Source organism: Coregonus lavaretus, assembly GCF_964263955.1.
Source record: "Coregonus lavaretus genome assembly, chromosome: 27".
Taxonomy (NCBI): domain Eukaryota; kingdom Metazoa; phylum Chordata; class Actinopteri; order Salmoniformes; family Salmonidae; genus Coregonus; species Coregonus lavaretus.
The window spans coordinates 33,327,163-33,343,682 of NC_140014.1; the positions used below are offsets into that span (position 1 = coordinate 33,327,163).

The following is a 16,520-nucleotide window of genomic DNA, read 5'->3' on the forward strand; positions in this document are numbered from 1 at the left end:
TTAAAATTGATTTTTGGGGGGTTTGTATCATTTGATTTACACAACATGCCTACCACTTTGAAGATGCAAAATATACGTTTTTTTTTTTATTTCACTTCACCAATTTGGACTATTTTGTGTATGTCCATTACATGAAATCCAAATAAAAATCAATTTAAATTACAGGTTGTAATGGAACAAAATAGGAAAAATGCCAAGGGGGATGAATACTTTTGCAAGGCACTGTATATTCGATGCAAATAACCATGAAGTATGGTCGCCATTGTGTCCAGGCATAAATATTCACATACGCACACATGCATATATTACCAGCCAGACAAGGGCACTTCTTATTACATTTACTTTAAATTAAGTCAACACTTTGTGTTGTTACAGTACATAATACAGGTGGGTGGTAGGTAGGAATTAATTTTGCATACGGCATCTACCGGGCATTAGGTGATCTGCGCCTCCATCCTGGGTGGCAATGCGAGGCATGGTGGCGTTGGCGGCACGCATCATGTCTGCTTATATCCCCACTCTACTCTGGAGGTCAAATCAAAGCTCCAGCTTTTTTTTAACAGATCTCAATCCCCCCCCCCAAATCTCATTTAATGCACTCATGTAAAGGTTCTCCTTTATTATTTGTGCTGTATCACATTTCAAAAGCACTCCAGAGAATCCCCAGGAACAGATGAATCTTATTTCTTATGTATACCTCTTCTATATTCACCGGTGGAGGGAGAGAGTGCATTCATTGTGTGCTGAACCATGAATTATAAAAATGGATCCCTTTGTTATGTTGGCTTGTATTAAGTTTAGATATGCTATTCGACTGCCTCTCACTGCCGCTGTTGTGAACCCTTGACGTGTCAGTTTGCATTTAACTGCCTGATCATATTTAATGTTTCGCCAGAGCTTATGATGTTCTTGCCAAGAGCACTCCTGTAGCAATCTAGCTGCCCACCATTTGCTTAAAAAGTTGTCTTATTTAAACTAAAAAAATTTATACCCCTAGGTTTGGGCTTCCGAAGAGATAATTTCCATTTTATATGTGTTTTTAATACATTTTAATGTTTATTTATTTAACAGAGAGCTCCTTTGTATTCATTGGAGTGGAGCAGAGCGGTGTGCATTTTATTGTGCATGGTCTGGCGTCCTGTGGAGTGGTGCTGGTGTTTATCTTATTTATAGTCCCCTGTGTAGCTCAGTTGGTAGAGCATGGCGCTTGCAACGCCAGGGTTGTGGGTTCGTTTCCCACGGGGGGCCAGTATGAAAATGTATGCACTCACTAACTGTAAGTTGCTCTGGATAAGAGCGTCTGCTAAATGACAAAAATTTAAATATCTGAAGCAGAGCACCATGGCCTTGTTCCATCCAGCCAGTACAGTCATTAGTAATCTTCCTCTGCCCTGGTCTCATTGTGCTGCTGTGATGTCTTATTGAAGCATGCCAACCAACAGCCTTGTCAAGTGTGTGTCAGCACCTACCTGGCTGTCACTCTGTGGTCTGATCAAGATAGACAGCATACTGCCTGTCTGATGTGTGAGGCTGATCAGCTTACTGTCTGTCTGATGTGTGAGGCTGATCAGCTAACTGTCTGTCTGATGTGTGAGGCTGATCATCTAACTGTCTGTCTGATGTGTGAGGCTGATCAGCTAACTGTCTGTCTGATGTGTGAGGCTGATCAGCTAACTGTCTGTCTGATGTGTGAGGCTGATCAGCATACTGTATCAGACCTGGGTTCAAGTACTATTTAAAATAATTTAAAATACTACATCTGGGCTTGATTTAGCTTGCCTGGCACAAATAGTGTGTGAACACAGGTCTGAGTGTGAGGAGGCTGATTTGCTGCATAGATCTAGATAACACCTATCAGACTGTAGGTAGCACTCATATGCATTCAACAAAGTGATTCTGGGTGGGTCAACCAGACTTTATTTACATGATTAAATAATACATACATGATGTAAAATGTTACAGAAATTACTGAAACTACAAAATATCTGGGACATGTATATCACATGTAACTCATAATAATATGATATATCTAAAACATAAAATATATCTAACACATATTCTGCACAGTAGCTGATTAACATGTTACAGAAATTACTGTAACTGCAAAATCATGGGGGGCATATCTAACAGAATATAATCTGGATGGGTAGCTGATTGAGAGCACCTTTAACTGTTCTTAACTATTCTTCACAGTCATTCCACTGGTGACATTGAACAAGGTCTCACTGCACTCTTCAGCTTTAAAAAGACAGCAAAGTCTCACTCCTCTTCTCTCTCTCAGAGCAGTATGACTTCAAGCACTAGACAGGCTGCACACCTCGGCCCCAAAACGCCTAGCATTCTGTTTGATGTGTTTTAGCCGGTCTTGGCTCATACTCACTTTAAAAGAAACACTGTTCCATCATGCCATTGGATGTGCTATACAGCGTTGTAGTTTAGTTGTATTCAAAATGGGTTTGAAACAATGATTCACAGTTCTTCTTTGTCTTTAGAAACTCCAGGGAAAAGGAGTCAGTATCATTTAACTGTGGAGACTGTTGATGGCTTCTAGCATGTCACAATCACTGATGGTTTCCCTTTGAAAAGGAGACATCATACACCATCAGAACCATTTTCCTCCTGGACCAGCTGTCTGATGGGGCCATTGTAACATGTCAATGTTCTGTTAGCTTTCCAAGCTTCAACAACAATGACATGCCTGGAATAGGGCTGTTATTTTTTTGTTGTGTCTCTCTTCCCAATTGGCATTCAATGTCTGGGTCCCATTGTTGAGGGTTGCCTGTCCCTGGTGGGGCAGAAAGGCTCTGAGGCTTTGAATGAGTTTAGGGAGCAGGATCTGTCTGTGTGAATGATGATAATGGCGTCTCACCAATCTCAGAGGTGTGCCACTGAGAGGCCAGTGCCAGTAGTTTAAAGACTACAAAACAATTCCCCCTGGGTTTAACCTGGCAGTGATTAAAATGGATGGATCTGAAAGTGTAGTTTGCATATCTAGTCAGTTCCTCCTCTAGGGCAGAATGGAGCTACAAAGACTTTAAAGCTTAGCAAAAACTTTAAAGCTAGCGATAATTAGGACCTTCAACTCTCTCTCTTCTCTTCTGTAGAATATCATTTGAGGAGAAAACATTTGTCCTCACCTCCACCCTCGCTATTTTGTGTTTAGAATATTTTGGACTGAAAACTCTCTCTCTCTCTCTCGCTCTCTCTCTCTCTCTCTCTCTCTCTCTCTCTCTCTCTCTCTCTCTCTCTCACGCTCTCTCTCTTTTGCTCTCGCTCTCTCTCTCTCCGTCTCTCTCTCTTTCTCCTTCTCGCTCTCTCTCTCTTTTTCTCTCTCTCTCTCTCTCTCTCTCTCTCTCTCTCTCTCTCTCTCTCTCTCTCCATCTCTCTCTCTGTTTCTCTGTGTGTCTCTGTCTCTCTCTTTCTCTGTGTCTCCCCCTCTCTCCCTCCTATAGGTGATCCATGTTACAGGCAGGCTGAGGATCCAGATGGCGTTGACCCACAGTCGGTCGGTACCCATTCAGATCATGGGCATGGTGGTGGTAGCCCACGCCCTCCCCCCTCCCACCATCAACGAGGTGCGCATAGACTGCCAGATGTTTGTCACCAGGGTCAACATGGACCTCAACATTGTCTACTGTGAGAATAGGTAAGACTTGACTTGACTTTATTTTACTGTACCCACATGGCAGTGAAATACATAACTGAAATGCATTTGTAACGTTTGAAAACGTCTGAAACCCTACCTCTTCAAAGAGTATCTTAAATAATTCCACAGCAAAACTTGGCATTACGTTGCTCTTATAGTTGTGTAGGTAGTTACACACTAATCGCTAGTGTTGTTACAAATTGCTTTAATAATGTATTTGTAATTTCATAGTAATACATTTACATTTAAGTCATTTAGCAGACGCTCTTATCGTAATAGGCCTATTGTCACGACATCCTCCGAAGCTGTCATCTCTCCTTGTTCGGGCAGGCTTCGGCGTTCGTCGTCACGGGCCTTCTAGCCACTGCCGCTCCTCATCTCATCATTCCATTTGTTTTGTCTTGTTTATTACACACACCTGGTTCATATCCCCTCATCAGTACATGTATAAGTGTTCCCTCTGCCCCCTTGTCTTTGTGTGTGATTGTTTATTGTGGAGGATAGAGAAGCTCGGTGGAGCTCCGTGTATTTTGTATCGCTGGGATATTTCCCAGTGTGCCTTGTATTTTCCAGTGTGCCTGATTTGCGCACTGCAGTGTTTTTGACGCATTTCTGTGTAACTCTGTGTTTCAGAATAAAGCCTGTTATTCTGTGATTTACCCTCCTGCGCCTGACTCCTTCGAAATCACCTCATCACACCTATATACTGTACACCTCATCATGTACATTATATTTCTTTGCTACCTGTCCTCATCTCTGTGGGATTGAGATCACTGAGATCGGGTTTTTTTTACCCCTGTCTGCCAGACAGTCAGTTATTTATGGGGAAATCACATTTGGACAGTCAGTTTTACAGTGAGATAGCCTCAGCCTTTCTGGTAAATAACATGGGAAACTGATCAGGACTACTTTCATGAGTTTCATAGGGTGTTTGGGAAGACTAGAAATATCAGAAATAACCACACAATATTTAAGACAGATAGTAGACAGATTGCTTTTGGGTGAACAAAAAAATAATAGATAGATTATATTCAATACTAAATGATAGGCATTTTATCACGCGAAATGGGAAGACATCCTGTAGCTCAGTTGGTAGAGCATGGCACTTGCAACGCCAGGGTTGTGGGTTCGTTTCCCACGGGGGGCCAGTATGAAAATGTATGCACTCACTAACTGTAAGTCGCTCTGGATAAGAGCGTCTGCTAAATGACTAAAATGTAAAAATGTAATCCTATGTTCCATTATATCCATTTGTCCCTGAATGTTTGTATAATACTTACTGTATCTTTGTCAGAGGCATTAGTCTGACATATCAGGATGACAAGAAAAATGCTCTATCTGGTTACACTGTAATGACATCGCATTTTAAGAGCCGTTTGAATCTGTCTCCGTTTCCATTGGTGCTTCTTCTCTTGCCGTCATCACATGCTGAATCCTTTTCAAATCCCTGTTCTAGAATTAGCGACTACATGGACCTGATGCCAGTGGACATTGTAGGGAAGAGGTGTTACCAGTTTATTCATGCGGAGGACGTGGAGGGCATCCGGCACAGCCATTTAGACTGTGAGTATTATACCTATACTTTAAGGGTTACCACATCATTTCAGTATTGATCACAACTTATTATGAACACACTATTGCAGAACAAATTTCCGGATTTAGGGTGATTCTTGTTATGGGAAGTGATCCATCACGACAACCATCACAACTATCTCCAGCATCATCTCCTCTCCACCCAAACACCAAAGTCATCGGTCATCGTCTGCTTCACCACAGAGCAGTTGTTGTTCAGAACAAAGTTGTTCTGATCTTATCAGTGTACAGAATAGGTGTCATCGGCCTGTAGAGAGACAGCATCTAGATGATCCATGTGATCTGCCTCTGTGACTTTCTAGGGTTTGAACTCGGATCTCCTACATGCCACAAGACCTGGTTAGCCCAATAAGCTAAACCCTGAATCAGGGTAATAGGCCTTTAGAGAGACAACATCTAGATGATCCACATGATCTGCCTCAGTGACTTACTTACCTTGGATGGGGGAAATATTCTGGGGTTGCAATATCAGAGCTCAGGGGTAGAAATAAATGCCATTAAAAGAAAGCCTCCCCATAGGTCAATATGTATCCCATTGATCTTCAGACCCCAGGGAGGGAGACGGGAAACCAAGACCCCACACAAGTTCACTCCTAACGTTTCTAATTAAATGGCTGCATGCCTTCTTTGTTTGTTTGCGTTCAACTTTGAGCTAAGTTTACTTTTAGAGTAACGGTCATCTTTGCAAAGGTGTCTTTGCATCTCTACCCCACCTGAGCAGTTTTTATAGGTACTCTCCGCTTGCTTTACTTCTTCATTCCAAAACGTGCCATGATTTGCTATGGACTGTATGTTTCGCCAATGAAACCTTTACTGTGGCTGGTTAAACACTGAGGAGGCGTTGCGGGAGCAGTGCACCATTTGATTGGGCTTTGCAACATGGATACTGTACTAGGCAGGCTGCCATTATTGGAGATCTGTGAGCTGAGCTGCGTCCTGGGCCCTTCCTTCGTGCTGGATGCTGGATTGTAAGTGTAAAGGGTGTAAATTGCTTTATTAGGTGGGAGGACGAGTGTCCTTGGGGTTGCCTCCTCGCCTGGGAAATTTGGAGCCGTCTGATTAGATATTGGGAGTTCAACTGAATTAGAGCGCAATTACTGCTGCATTGCACTGTCCCTGTGCCTTAAAAATGCACCAGATTGGGTCCATTAGCGGCTGATATGAAACCCAGCAGAGGGAAAGTAGAGAGGGAGGGCTGCCCATGGATCACATTGATAAGAGAGGCTAATGCAGGCAAATTGAGGCAGAAGGCAGAAGGCAGATTGAGGCAGAAGGCAGATTGAGGCAGAAGGCAGATTGAGGCGGCAGGCAGATTGAGGGTAAAGCAGGCAGATTGAGGTGGCAGGCAGATTGAGGATAAGGCAGGCAGATTGAGGATATGGCAGGCCGATTGAGGATAAGGCAGGCCGATTGAGGATAAGGCAGGCCGATTGAGGATAAGGCAGGCAGATTGAGGATAAGGCAGGCCGATTGAGGATAAGGCAGGCTGATTGAGGATAAGGTAGGCAGATTGAGGATAAGGCAGGCCGATTGAGGATAAGGCAGGCCGATTGAGGATAAGGCAGGCAGATTGAGGATAAGGCAGGCCGATTGAGGATAAGGCAGGCCGATTGAGGATAAGGCAGGCAGATTGAGGCTAAAGCAGGCAGATTGAGGTGGCAGGCAGATTGAGGCTAAAGCAGGCAGATTGAGGTGGCAGGCAGATTGAGGCTAAAGCAGGCAGATTGAGGTGGCAGGCTAGACAGTAGCAGCAAACAGTGGCTCCACCGTTGCATATCTCCAGCTACCCCTGGCTGTCTCCCATCTATTATCTAATACACTCCACCCAGGCTTTAGTCAATTTACAGTCAGTGCATGAGCCGGGAAATTGGTTGAGTGTGCAGTGCTGTTAAATAGTTATTTCATTTATTTATTTGTTTACGGACAGATACAATTAAAACATTGACACGTTGAATTAACAATATTCAGATGTATTACAGCATTGTACTAGTCTGTTTAGCTGTCATTCCACTCCTTGCCACTCCTGTCATGCTAAACAAATGACACAGAGTACAATGTCTGGAATATAATAGCTGAACAGAGACTGGCAAACGGGCTACTATACAGTATTTACAGTTAGAGAACAAAGCCATTGTAACTATCCGATGAGCAATTCGAAAATATTACAAGGGTTGGCGTGAATGGACTAACTGGTGTCTCCAAGTGGCCACAGACCTCTCCAAAGTCATTTCAATGCACTTTTATGACTCAAAGAAGAGTCTTCAACTATAAGATGCTTTTTTGAGCTCTCCTAGCTGTCCCGTTGAGGAACTAGAGCAAGCACACAGCCCTGCTTCCCCGCCATCACACAATTACTGTTGTTGTTTACGCAATCCAAAAACGGCCCATTTTAAATCGCAGTCTGGGTCATGTGGGCATCACTTGAAAGCTTGTTCTATTGCCAACATGACTTGCTAAGTTATAAAATAAGATCTTACAGTGTTAGGCTTTTACAAGGCAATTCAGGGAAACAGATCATAATTTTGGTGTGCATAGAAAGGAGTGATGAGTGCATGGTCTTTACAATAGACAAACATAGGCTCATTCTGTTCAGGACAACCCAGGGTATGACGCCATGTCATCTTGTAACTGTACATCAAACATAGTGATCATAAACGTTGACCCTGTATATGACATTAGTTTTATGATATGGAAATGTGAAGTGCACATTTGGACTCGCGGGTGTTTGGCTTGCTTGTATGACATCAAAGTGGTATTTATTATAATCCTCAATGTCTCAAAATACATAGAGTCCTCTTAATTTACAACATTTCCCTCACTCAGACAACAAACATTTGCAAAAGTTTCCCAATTAGCGGAAGGGATGGGGGCACCTTCTTGTCGCGTGCGGTGCTCAAGTTCAGAACGGCTGTCAGTCAAAACCCATACAGAGCTGTGAAGTGCAGAGCCTGAGCTCTGACGTCATGTATAACATGTTACTGTACAGACAATTTCTTCCAATTTAGGCGCTTACCAGTGCCCAAATCGGCCATTTTCAACCTGTCTACGGGTACGAGTGTAAAGGGTTAATGCCCATGACATATCCCCATCATTATCATCATCAGTGACAGTATCACCACATATCTTATGATAACTTGGCCTTTGTGATGATAACTAACTGAAAATATGTAGTTATAGATGTATATGAGCAGCTATTAACAGCTAGCTAAGTCATGCATTGGGCATAGCTCATAAGGCATCATACATGTGCTGATAATGCATTATGAAGAAGGTATTCATAGGGAGAGTTACCAAAAATGTTCTGACATACTGTGGAAGTTTGGTGTGAATAGCAGCAATCAGCTGGTGAGGCAGGGTGACAAGGTCACTGGATCTGAAGGAAATGTAATATATTATTCCACTTCCAACTCTCTAGACGCAAGGTCAGAAGTGAACCACCAGACTTGAGAAGGTGTTTAAATGAATTGGCTTTTGTCCAAGCTTTATTATATGGCCATTTAGTCGCTCAACTTTTTATTCATACCGTATCCTAGGAAACGATCAGATAGACTCCATTTCATATGGACTAAGTCTATACTGTGTGTATGTACATTGCTACGGTTCATACTTCACTGATCAACGCATGTGTTATGACTGGAAAGGTTATTTTTAATTCATTCTAGAAGGATACATGTTAAGACAAGACATGCATTAGTCTGACGATCTGATAACTGAACTGTAGCATACACCGTAGGAACAAATGGTTTTGAGTGACTCTGTTATATCAGACTGGGGAAAATAGATGATTTTCATGAGATGGAGAGAGATACTGTAGCTCACTGAAATAACTGAAATCTCTGAGGACTTAAGCCATCCGCCTCCAGACATAGTACCAGAACATGTCTCCTGAGACTCGTTCAGACTGACTAATACAAACTCACTTGTTAGGACACTCTACAGATACTGCAAAATACAGCTGAAATGTTGAATGTTGAAGACACAGGCAGAGTTGCTGTAAATTCAAAGCTTTGGAAAACAATAACTTTGGGCTTCCACAATAGAGTGTACCTCAGAAAAACATGAAGAACACCACTCGCCACAACACAGGCAGAATGTTCTTGTGAAGCCAGACAAAAATGTAAAACCCGGTAGAGAAGAGAACATTCCTTCCTGTCTCCTCCCTCATTCATAAAATGTTTGCCTGTACAATAATACCCTGATGGACTGCAAGGACTTTTCATGAAGCAATTTCACAGATGTAAATTACTTACTTTGATATGACGGTGTCAAGGTGACGTGTATGCGGGAAACGAAGTCAAGCGCAGGACACCGAACTACTGGCAGAACGTACTTTACTTAACACAGTAAAGAAAGTACAAAACAAACCTCCAAACAGGGAGGAACAAATAACGCATACAACCAGCACTGCCGACCTAACGGAAAACAATCACACACAATAACCAATGAGAGACAGGGGTTTATAAAGGGAATACAATATAACATAATGGGAAACCGGTGCAAACAATCAGGACAAACTAGACAAACACCGAAACATAGATCGGTGGCAGCTAGTACTCCGGGGACGACGAACGCCGAAGCCTGCCCTAGCAAGGAGGAGGGGCAGCCTCTTCCTTGCTTCTGTGACAGTACCCCCCGAGCCGTGCGCCGACCCCGGCCTCGGGGACGGCCAGAAGGACGCGGAGCAGGGCGAGTCGGATGACTCCGGTGGAAGTCCCTCAACATGGAGGGATCTAGGATGTCCCTCCTAGGGACCCAGCACCGTTCCTCCGGACCGTACCCCTCCCACTCCACAAGGTACTGCAGGCCCCCCATCCGACGCCTCAAATCCAAGATGGAACGCACTGAGTACGCCGGAGCCCCCTCGATGTCCAACGGGGGCGGAGGAGCCTCTCGTATCTCATTCTCCTGGAGTGGACCAGCCACCACCGGCCTGAGGAGAGACACATGGAACGAGGGGTTAATGCGGTAATTAATGGGCAGTTGTAACCTATAGCATACCTTGTTCAATCTCCTCAGGACATTAAATGGCCCCACAAACCGCCGACCCAGCTTCCGGCAGGGCAGGCGAAGGGGCAGGTTTCGGGTCAAGAGCCAGACCCGATCTCCTGGTGCATACACCGGAGCCTCACTGCGGTGGCGATCGGCGCTCGCCTTTTGCCGCCTGATATCCCGCTGCAGATGGACATGCGCCGCGTTCCAGGTTTCTTCCGAGCGCCGAAACCACTCGTCCACCGCAGGGGCTTCGATCTGGCTCTGATGCCAAGGTGCCAGGACCGGCTGATAACCTAGCACACACTGGAAAGGCGTAAGGTTAGTGGAGGAGTGGCGGAGTGAGTTTTGGGCTATCTCTGCCCAGGGAATATATCCTGACCACTCCTCCTGCCGGTCCTGGCAATAGGACCTCAGAAACCTACCCACATCCTGGTTCACTCTCTCCACCTGCCCGTTACTCTCGGGGTGAAAACCTGAGGTAAGGCTAATCGAGACCCCCAGACGTTCCATAAACGCCCTCCAGACTCTAGAGGTGAACTGGGGACCCCGATCAGACACTATATCCTCAGGCACCCCGTAGTGCCGGAAAACGTGTGTGAACAGGGCGTCAGCAGTTTGTAGGGCAGTAGGGAGACCTGGCATAGGAATGAGACGGCAGGCCTTCGAAAACCGATCCACAACGACCAAGATCGTCGTGTTCCCCTGGGAGGGGGGAAGGTCCGTGACAAAATCCACCGATAGGTGAGACCACGGCCGTTGTGGAACGGGTAGGGGTTGTAACTTCCCTCTGGGCAGGTGTCTAGGCGCCTTACACTGGGCGCAGACCGAGCAGGAGGAAACATAAACCCTCACGTCCTTAGCTAAAGTGGGCCACCAGTACTTCCCACTAAGGCAGTGCACTGGCCGACCAATACCAGGATGACCAGAGGAGGGTGACATGTGAGCCCAATATATCAATCGATCGCGAACCTCGAGCGGCACATACCTCCAACCCTCTGGACACTGTGGGGGAGTAGGATCGGTACGTAACGCCCGCTCGATGTCCGCATCAACCTCCCACACCACCGGTGCCACCAGACAAGACTCCGGGAGTATGGGAGTGGGCTCAATGGACCTCTCCTCTGTGTCATATAGTCGGGACAGGGCGTCAGCCTTAGCGTTCTGTGACCCTGGTCTATAGGTGAGCTTAAATACAAATCAGGAGAGAAACATAGACCACCTTGCCTGGCGAGGGTTCAGCCTCCTCGCTGCCCGGATGTACTCCAGGTTACGATGGTCAGTCAGAATGAGAAAAGGGTGTTTAGCCCCCTCAAGCCAATGCCTCCACACCTTCAGGGCCTGAACCACAGCCAACAGCTCCCTGTCCCCCACGTCATAATTGCGCTTGGCCGGACTGAGCTTCTTAGAATAGAAAGCACAGGGGCGGAGTTTTGGTGGCGTACCCGAGCGCTGAGACAGCACAGCGCCGATCCCAGCCTCGGACGCATCCACCTCAACTTGGAACGCCAAAGAGGGATCCGGATATGCCAGCACCGGAGCCGAGGTAAACAGGTCCTTCAGATGTCTAAACGCCCTGTCCGCCTCAGCCGACCACTGCAGACGCACCAGACCCCCCTTTAGCAGGGAGGTAATGGGAGCTGCTACCTGTCCAAAGCCCCGGATAAACCTCCGGTAGTAATTGGAAAAACCCAAGAACCTCTGCACTTCCTTCACCGTGGTGGGAGTCTTCCAATTACACACGGCAGAAACGCGGTCAATCTCCATCTCCACCACTGACGCGGACAACCGATGTCCCAGGAAGGAGATGGACTCCTGGAAGAACAGACATTTCTCCGACTTCGCATACAGGTCATGCTCGAACAGTCTACCAAGCACTCGACGCACCAGGGACACATGCTCGGCTCGTGTAGCGGAGTATATTAGAATGTCATCAATATGCACCACTACACCCTGTCCATGCAAGTCCCGGAATATCTCGTCCACAAATGATTGGAAGACTGAAGGAGCATTCATTAAACCGTATGGCATGACGAGGTACTCATAGTGACCCGAGGTGGTACTGAATGCTGTCTTCCACTCATCTCCCTCCCTAATGCGCACCAGGTTGTACACGCTCCTGAGATCCAATTTTGTGAAGAATCGCGCCCCGTGTAATGACTCCGTCATACTAGCAATCAGAGGGAGAGGATAGCTGTATTTGATTGTGATCTGATTGAGACCACGGTAATCAATACACGGGCGTAAACCCCCATCCTTCTTGACCTGTCCACCAGTTGGTCGAAGCTGAGGTTGGTGTCCCTGCAGGCCAATTCCCGACGCACGTCCTCCCTCAGGCTGCATCTGTAGTGGTCGATGAGGGCCCTCTCATTCCATCCCGCGTTGGCAGCCAGCGTCCGGAAGTCCAGCGCAAACTCCTGTGCGCTCCTCCTCCCCTGTCTAAGGTGGAATAGACGCTCACCCGCTGCTTTACCCTCTGGTGGATGATCGAATACTGCCCTGAAGCGGCGGGTGAACTCCGCACAGTTGACAGTAGCGGCGTCTATTCCCCCCCACTCGGCATTGGCCCACTCCAGCGCCTTGCCGGACAGACAGGAGATGAGGGCGGACACGCTCTCGTATCCCGAGGGCACCGGGTGGATGGTTGCTAGGTAGAGTTCAACCTGGAGCAGGAAACCCTGACACCCGGCCGCTGTGAGCGTGAAACCCTCACACAGCAGCGGGTGAGCGTCTATTCCACAGACGGTGACACCACAGGAGGTTGGTGGCACCTTAATCGGGGAGGACGGGCTCACAGTAATGGCAGGAACGGAATCAATGGAATGGTATCGAACTCATCAAACACATGGTTTCCATGTGTTTGATACCATTCCACTTAATCCATTCCAGCCATTATTATGAGCTGTCCTCCCCTCAGCAGCCTCCTGTGGGTGACACCCCTTGTCGCAAGCCAAGGCCACTTGAGGTAAAGGTTATCTGAAAGGTAGTCACCATTATGGAAAGGATCCAAGTGATTAAAACAAACTGAAGGACAGAAGGAGAAGAGAGGAGAGGAGAGAGAGAGAAGAGGCTCACAGCGAGAGAGAGGGAGTAGAGGAAAGTGAAGCCATCCTACAGGCATGCCTGGGGCTGCAGGAGAGAGAGACAGATTAAAGGGCTCATATTCCTTTTCATGCCTCCAAAAGCTAGCGGACAAATCCGGCACCGGAAAACACCGGCCTTCATTAACACTAAATAAATAGGCGCAAGCAGGCCCCTGATTGATTAAATGGCACTGTAAGTGAAAAGGGTTAAAAAATAAGAATCACCTGCAAAGACATTGTGCCAGGTAAGCCAGGGGTGGAGTGTATTGGGTAGGACAGGTAAGCTAGCGGTTAAGAGTGTTGGGCCAGTAACCGAAAGGTCGCAGGTTTAAATCACAGAGCCGACTAGGTGAAAAATCTGTCGATGTGCCTTTGAGCAAGGCACTTAACAATAATTGATACTCTAAGTTTCTCTGGATAAGAGCATCTACTCAAATTTAAATGTATTGACGCTAATACTGATGAGAGAGATCTGGTGTATCTGCCGTTCAAAGGCAGAGAGATACAGAGGTCCAGGTCTGGTGTCTTCATGGATATACAGTTCACTTGCTATACTGTAGAGGTCCAGGTCTGGGCCTGAAATTAGAATATGACTGTAGAATTTTGAGTTTGTCGTGTATACTTAATTTGTCAAGTTATTTACCAAGATTAGGGTTAGGGTTAGAAAATGTTTATTTTTTACTTGAAAGAAATATGGTAATAAATACATTCTAAAATAATAAATGAGTACCAATATTATGAATCAATATCCTCACAGCAGACACAGTATAAAGATCCAGTATATAAATTCTTAATTATTTCAAATAAATATTAGAACCACCACATTTACCGTTCCCAAATATTGTAGGTGCAGTTTAAATCCAATATTTGGATAGTTGGATAATCATAAATGACTATTCAACTGAAAATAATATAAATATTGTTTATATCTCTCCCTTTTCAAATGTAGTATATTGTGTATATCATATCATTGTTAACTCCTAGTATAAACAATCAAGGTTTATACTAGGAGTTAACTATTTAAGTGTAGAGTTAATTTCCTGCAATTCTACACATTTTGCCATAGGGTGGTGAGAAATGTTTGCAGCGGTAATTAAACCATGATTACTACAAGTTTAGATAGCTGGCCGCTAGACTAACTTATCAATAAAAAAATGTAAATGCTAACATGGGCTAATATGGGCTAATTGACTAACATAACAAGAGAAAAACTGCTAATTCACAACCTAATTTTTCGAAATTGCAACTTTTGTATTCTAGTATTCTAACTTTCAACAGTAAGTTCAGACCCCAACTTAGTTTAAAAAACGATATATACATTACCAGTCAAAAGTTTGGACACAACTACTCATTCAAGGGTTTTTCTTTATTTTTACTATTTTCTACACACATACAGTACAACAATTACATATTACGTAAAGAAACACGAATGTCATAACTAAAAAACAGCTGTCCTAAAGACAATTACACTCTTCTATGATATTTACATCGATCAAGTGTTTAAACCTATTCTCAGCTTGAGCTTCCTTATCAAGTTCTCCACATGAACAGTGAAGCTCAGCTTGTCATCCACCCACACTCCCAAATATTTATACACTTTGACTTGCTCTATAGTATGCCCATCCAATGTAGCAATGACATGATTAGTAACATGCCTGGCATTTGAAAATACATGCATTTTGTTTTACCCGAATTCAGAACCAGCTTCAAATCATACAGATTCTGTTGTATGGTGTTAAATGCTCTTTGGGCATTTTCAAAAGCTAAAGATAAACTACTACCACTTGAATAAAGAACAGCATCATCTGCATAAAAATGACACTGTTTCAATAGGATCCCCAATGTTGTTGATATACAAAATAAACAACAGTGGGCCCAAAATAGAATCTACCAGTCAAAAGTTTGGACACACCTATTCATTCAAGGGTTTTTATTTATTTTCACATTTTTTTACATTGTAGAAAAATAGTGAAGACATCAAACTATGAAATAACCCATATGGAATCATGTAGTAACCAAAAGAGTGTTAAACAAATCAAAATATATTTTATATTGGAGATTCTTCAAAGTAGCCACCATTTGCCTTGATGACAGCTTTGCACAATCTTGGCATTCTCTCAACCAGCTTCACCTGGAATGCTTTTCTAACAGTCTTGAAGGAGTTCCCACATATGCTGAGCACTTGTTGGCTTCTTTTCCTTCACTCTGCGGTCCAACTCATCCCAAACCATCTCAATTGGGTTGAGGTCGGGTGATTGTGAATGCCAGGTCATCTGATGCAGCACTCCACCACGCTTCTTCTTGGTCAAATAGCCCTTACACAGCCTGGAGGTATGTTGGGTCATTGTCCTGTTGAAAAACAAATGATAGTCCCACTAAGCGCAAACCAAATGGGATGGCGTATCGCTGCAGAATGCTGTGGTAGCCATGCTGGTTAACTGTGCCTTGAATTCTAAATAAATCACTGACAGTGTCACCAGTAAAGCACCCCCACACCATAACACCTCCCCCTCCATGCTTCACGGTGGGAACCACACATTCGGAGACCTTCCGTTCACCTACTCTGCGTCTCACAAAGACACGGCGGTTAGAACCAAAAATCTCCAATTTGGACTCATCAGACCAATGGACAGATTTCCACCGGTCTAATGTCCATTACTCGTGTTTCTTGGCCCAAGCAAGTCTCTTCTTCTTATTGGTGTCCTTTAGTAGTGGTTTCTTTGCAGCTATTCGACCATGAAGGCCTGATTCACACAGACTCCTCTGAACAGTTGATGCTGAAATGTGTCTGTTACTTGAACTCTGTGAAGCATTTATTTGGGCTGCAATCTGAGGTGTAGTTAACTCTAATGAACGTATCCTCTGTAGTAAAGGTACCTCTGGGTCTTCCTTTCCTGTGGCGGTCCTCATGAGAGCCAGTTTCATCATAGCGCTTGATGGTTTTTGCGACTGCACTTGAAGAAACTTTAAAAGTTCTTGACATTTTCCAGATTGACTGACCTTCATGTCTTAAAGTAATGATGGACTTTCGTTTCTCTTTGCTTATTTGAGCTGTTCTTGCCATAATATGGACCTGGTCTTTTACCAAATAGGGCTATATTCTGTATACAACCCCAACCTTGTCACAACACAACTGATTGGCTCAAATGCATTAAGAAGGAAAGGAATTCCACAAATTAACTTTTAACAAGGCACACCTGTTAATTGAA

At 44.8% G+C, this 16,520-nt stretch overlaps 1 protein-coding gene across 1 annotated transcript in view; it reads left to right on the forward strand.

Moving 5' to 3' along the window:
* The window catches only part of npas3 (neuronal PAS domain protein 3), a gene marked incomplete at both ends in the record, with an annotated part of 490,733 nt that overhangs the window by 468,519 nt on the left and 5,694 nt on the right, over nt 1-16,520 (forward strand). The window contains 2 exons of the mRNA XM_084144362.1: nt 3,453-3,646; nt 5,103-5,209. Of these exons, the coding sequence (XP_084000488.1) occupies nt 3,453-3,646; nt 5,103-5,209 (301 nt within the window). The remainder of the gene's footprint in view (nt 1-3,452; nt 3,647-5,102; nt 5,210-16,520) is intronic.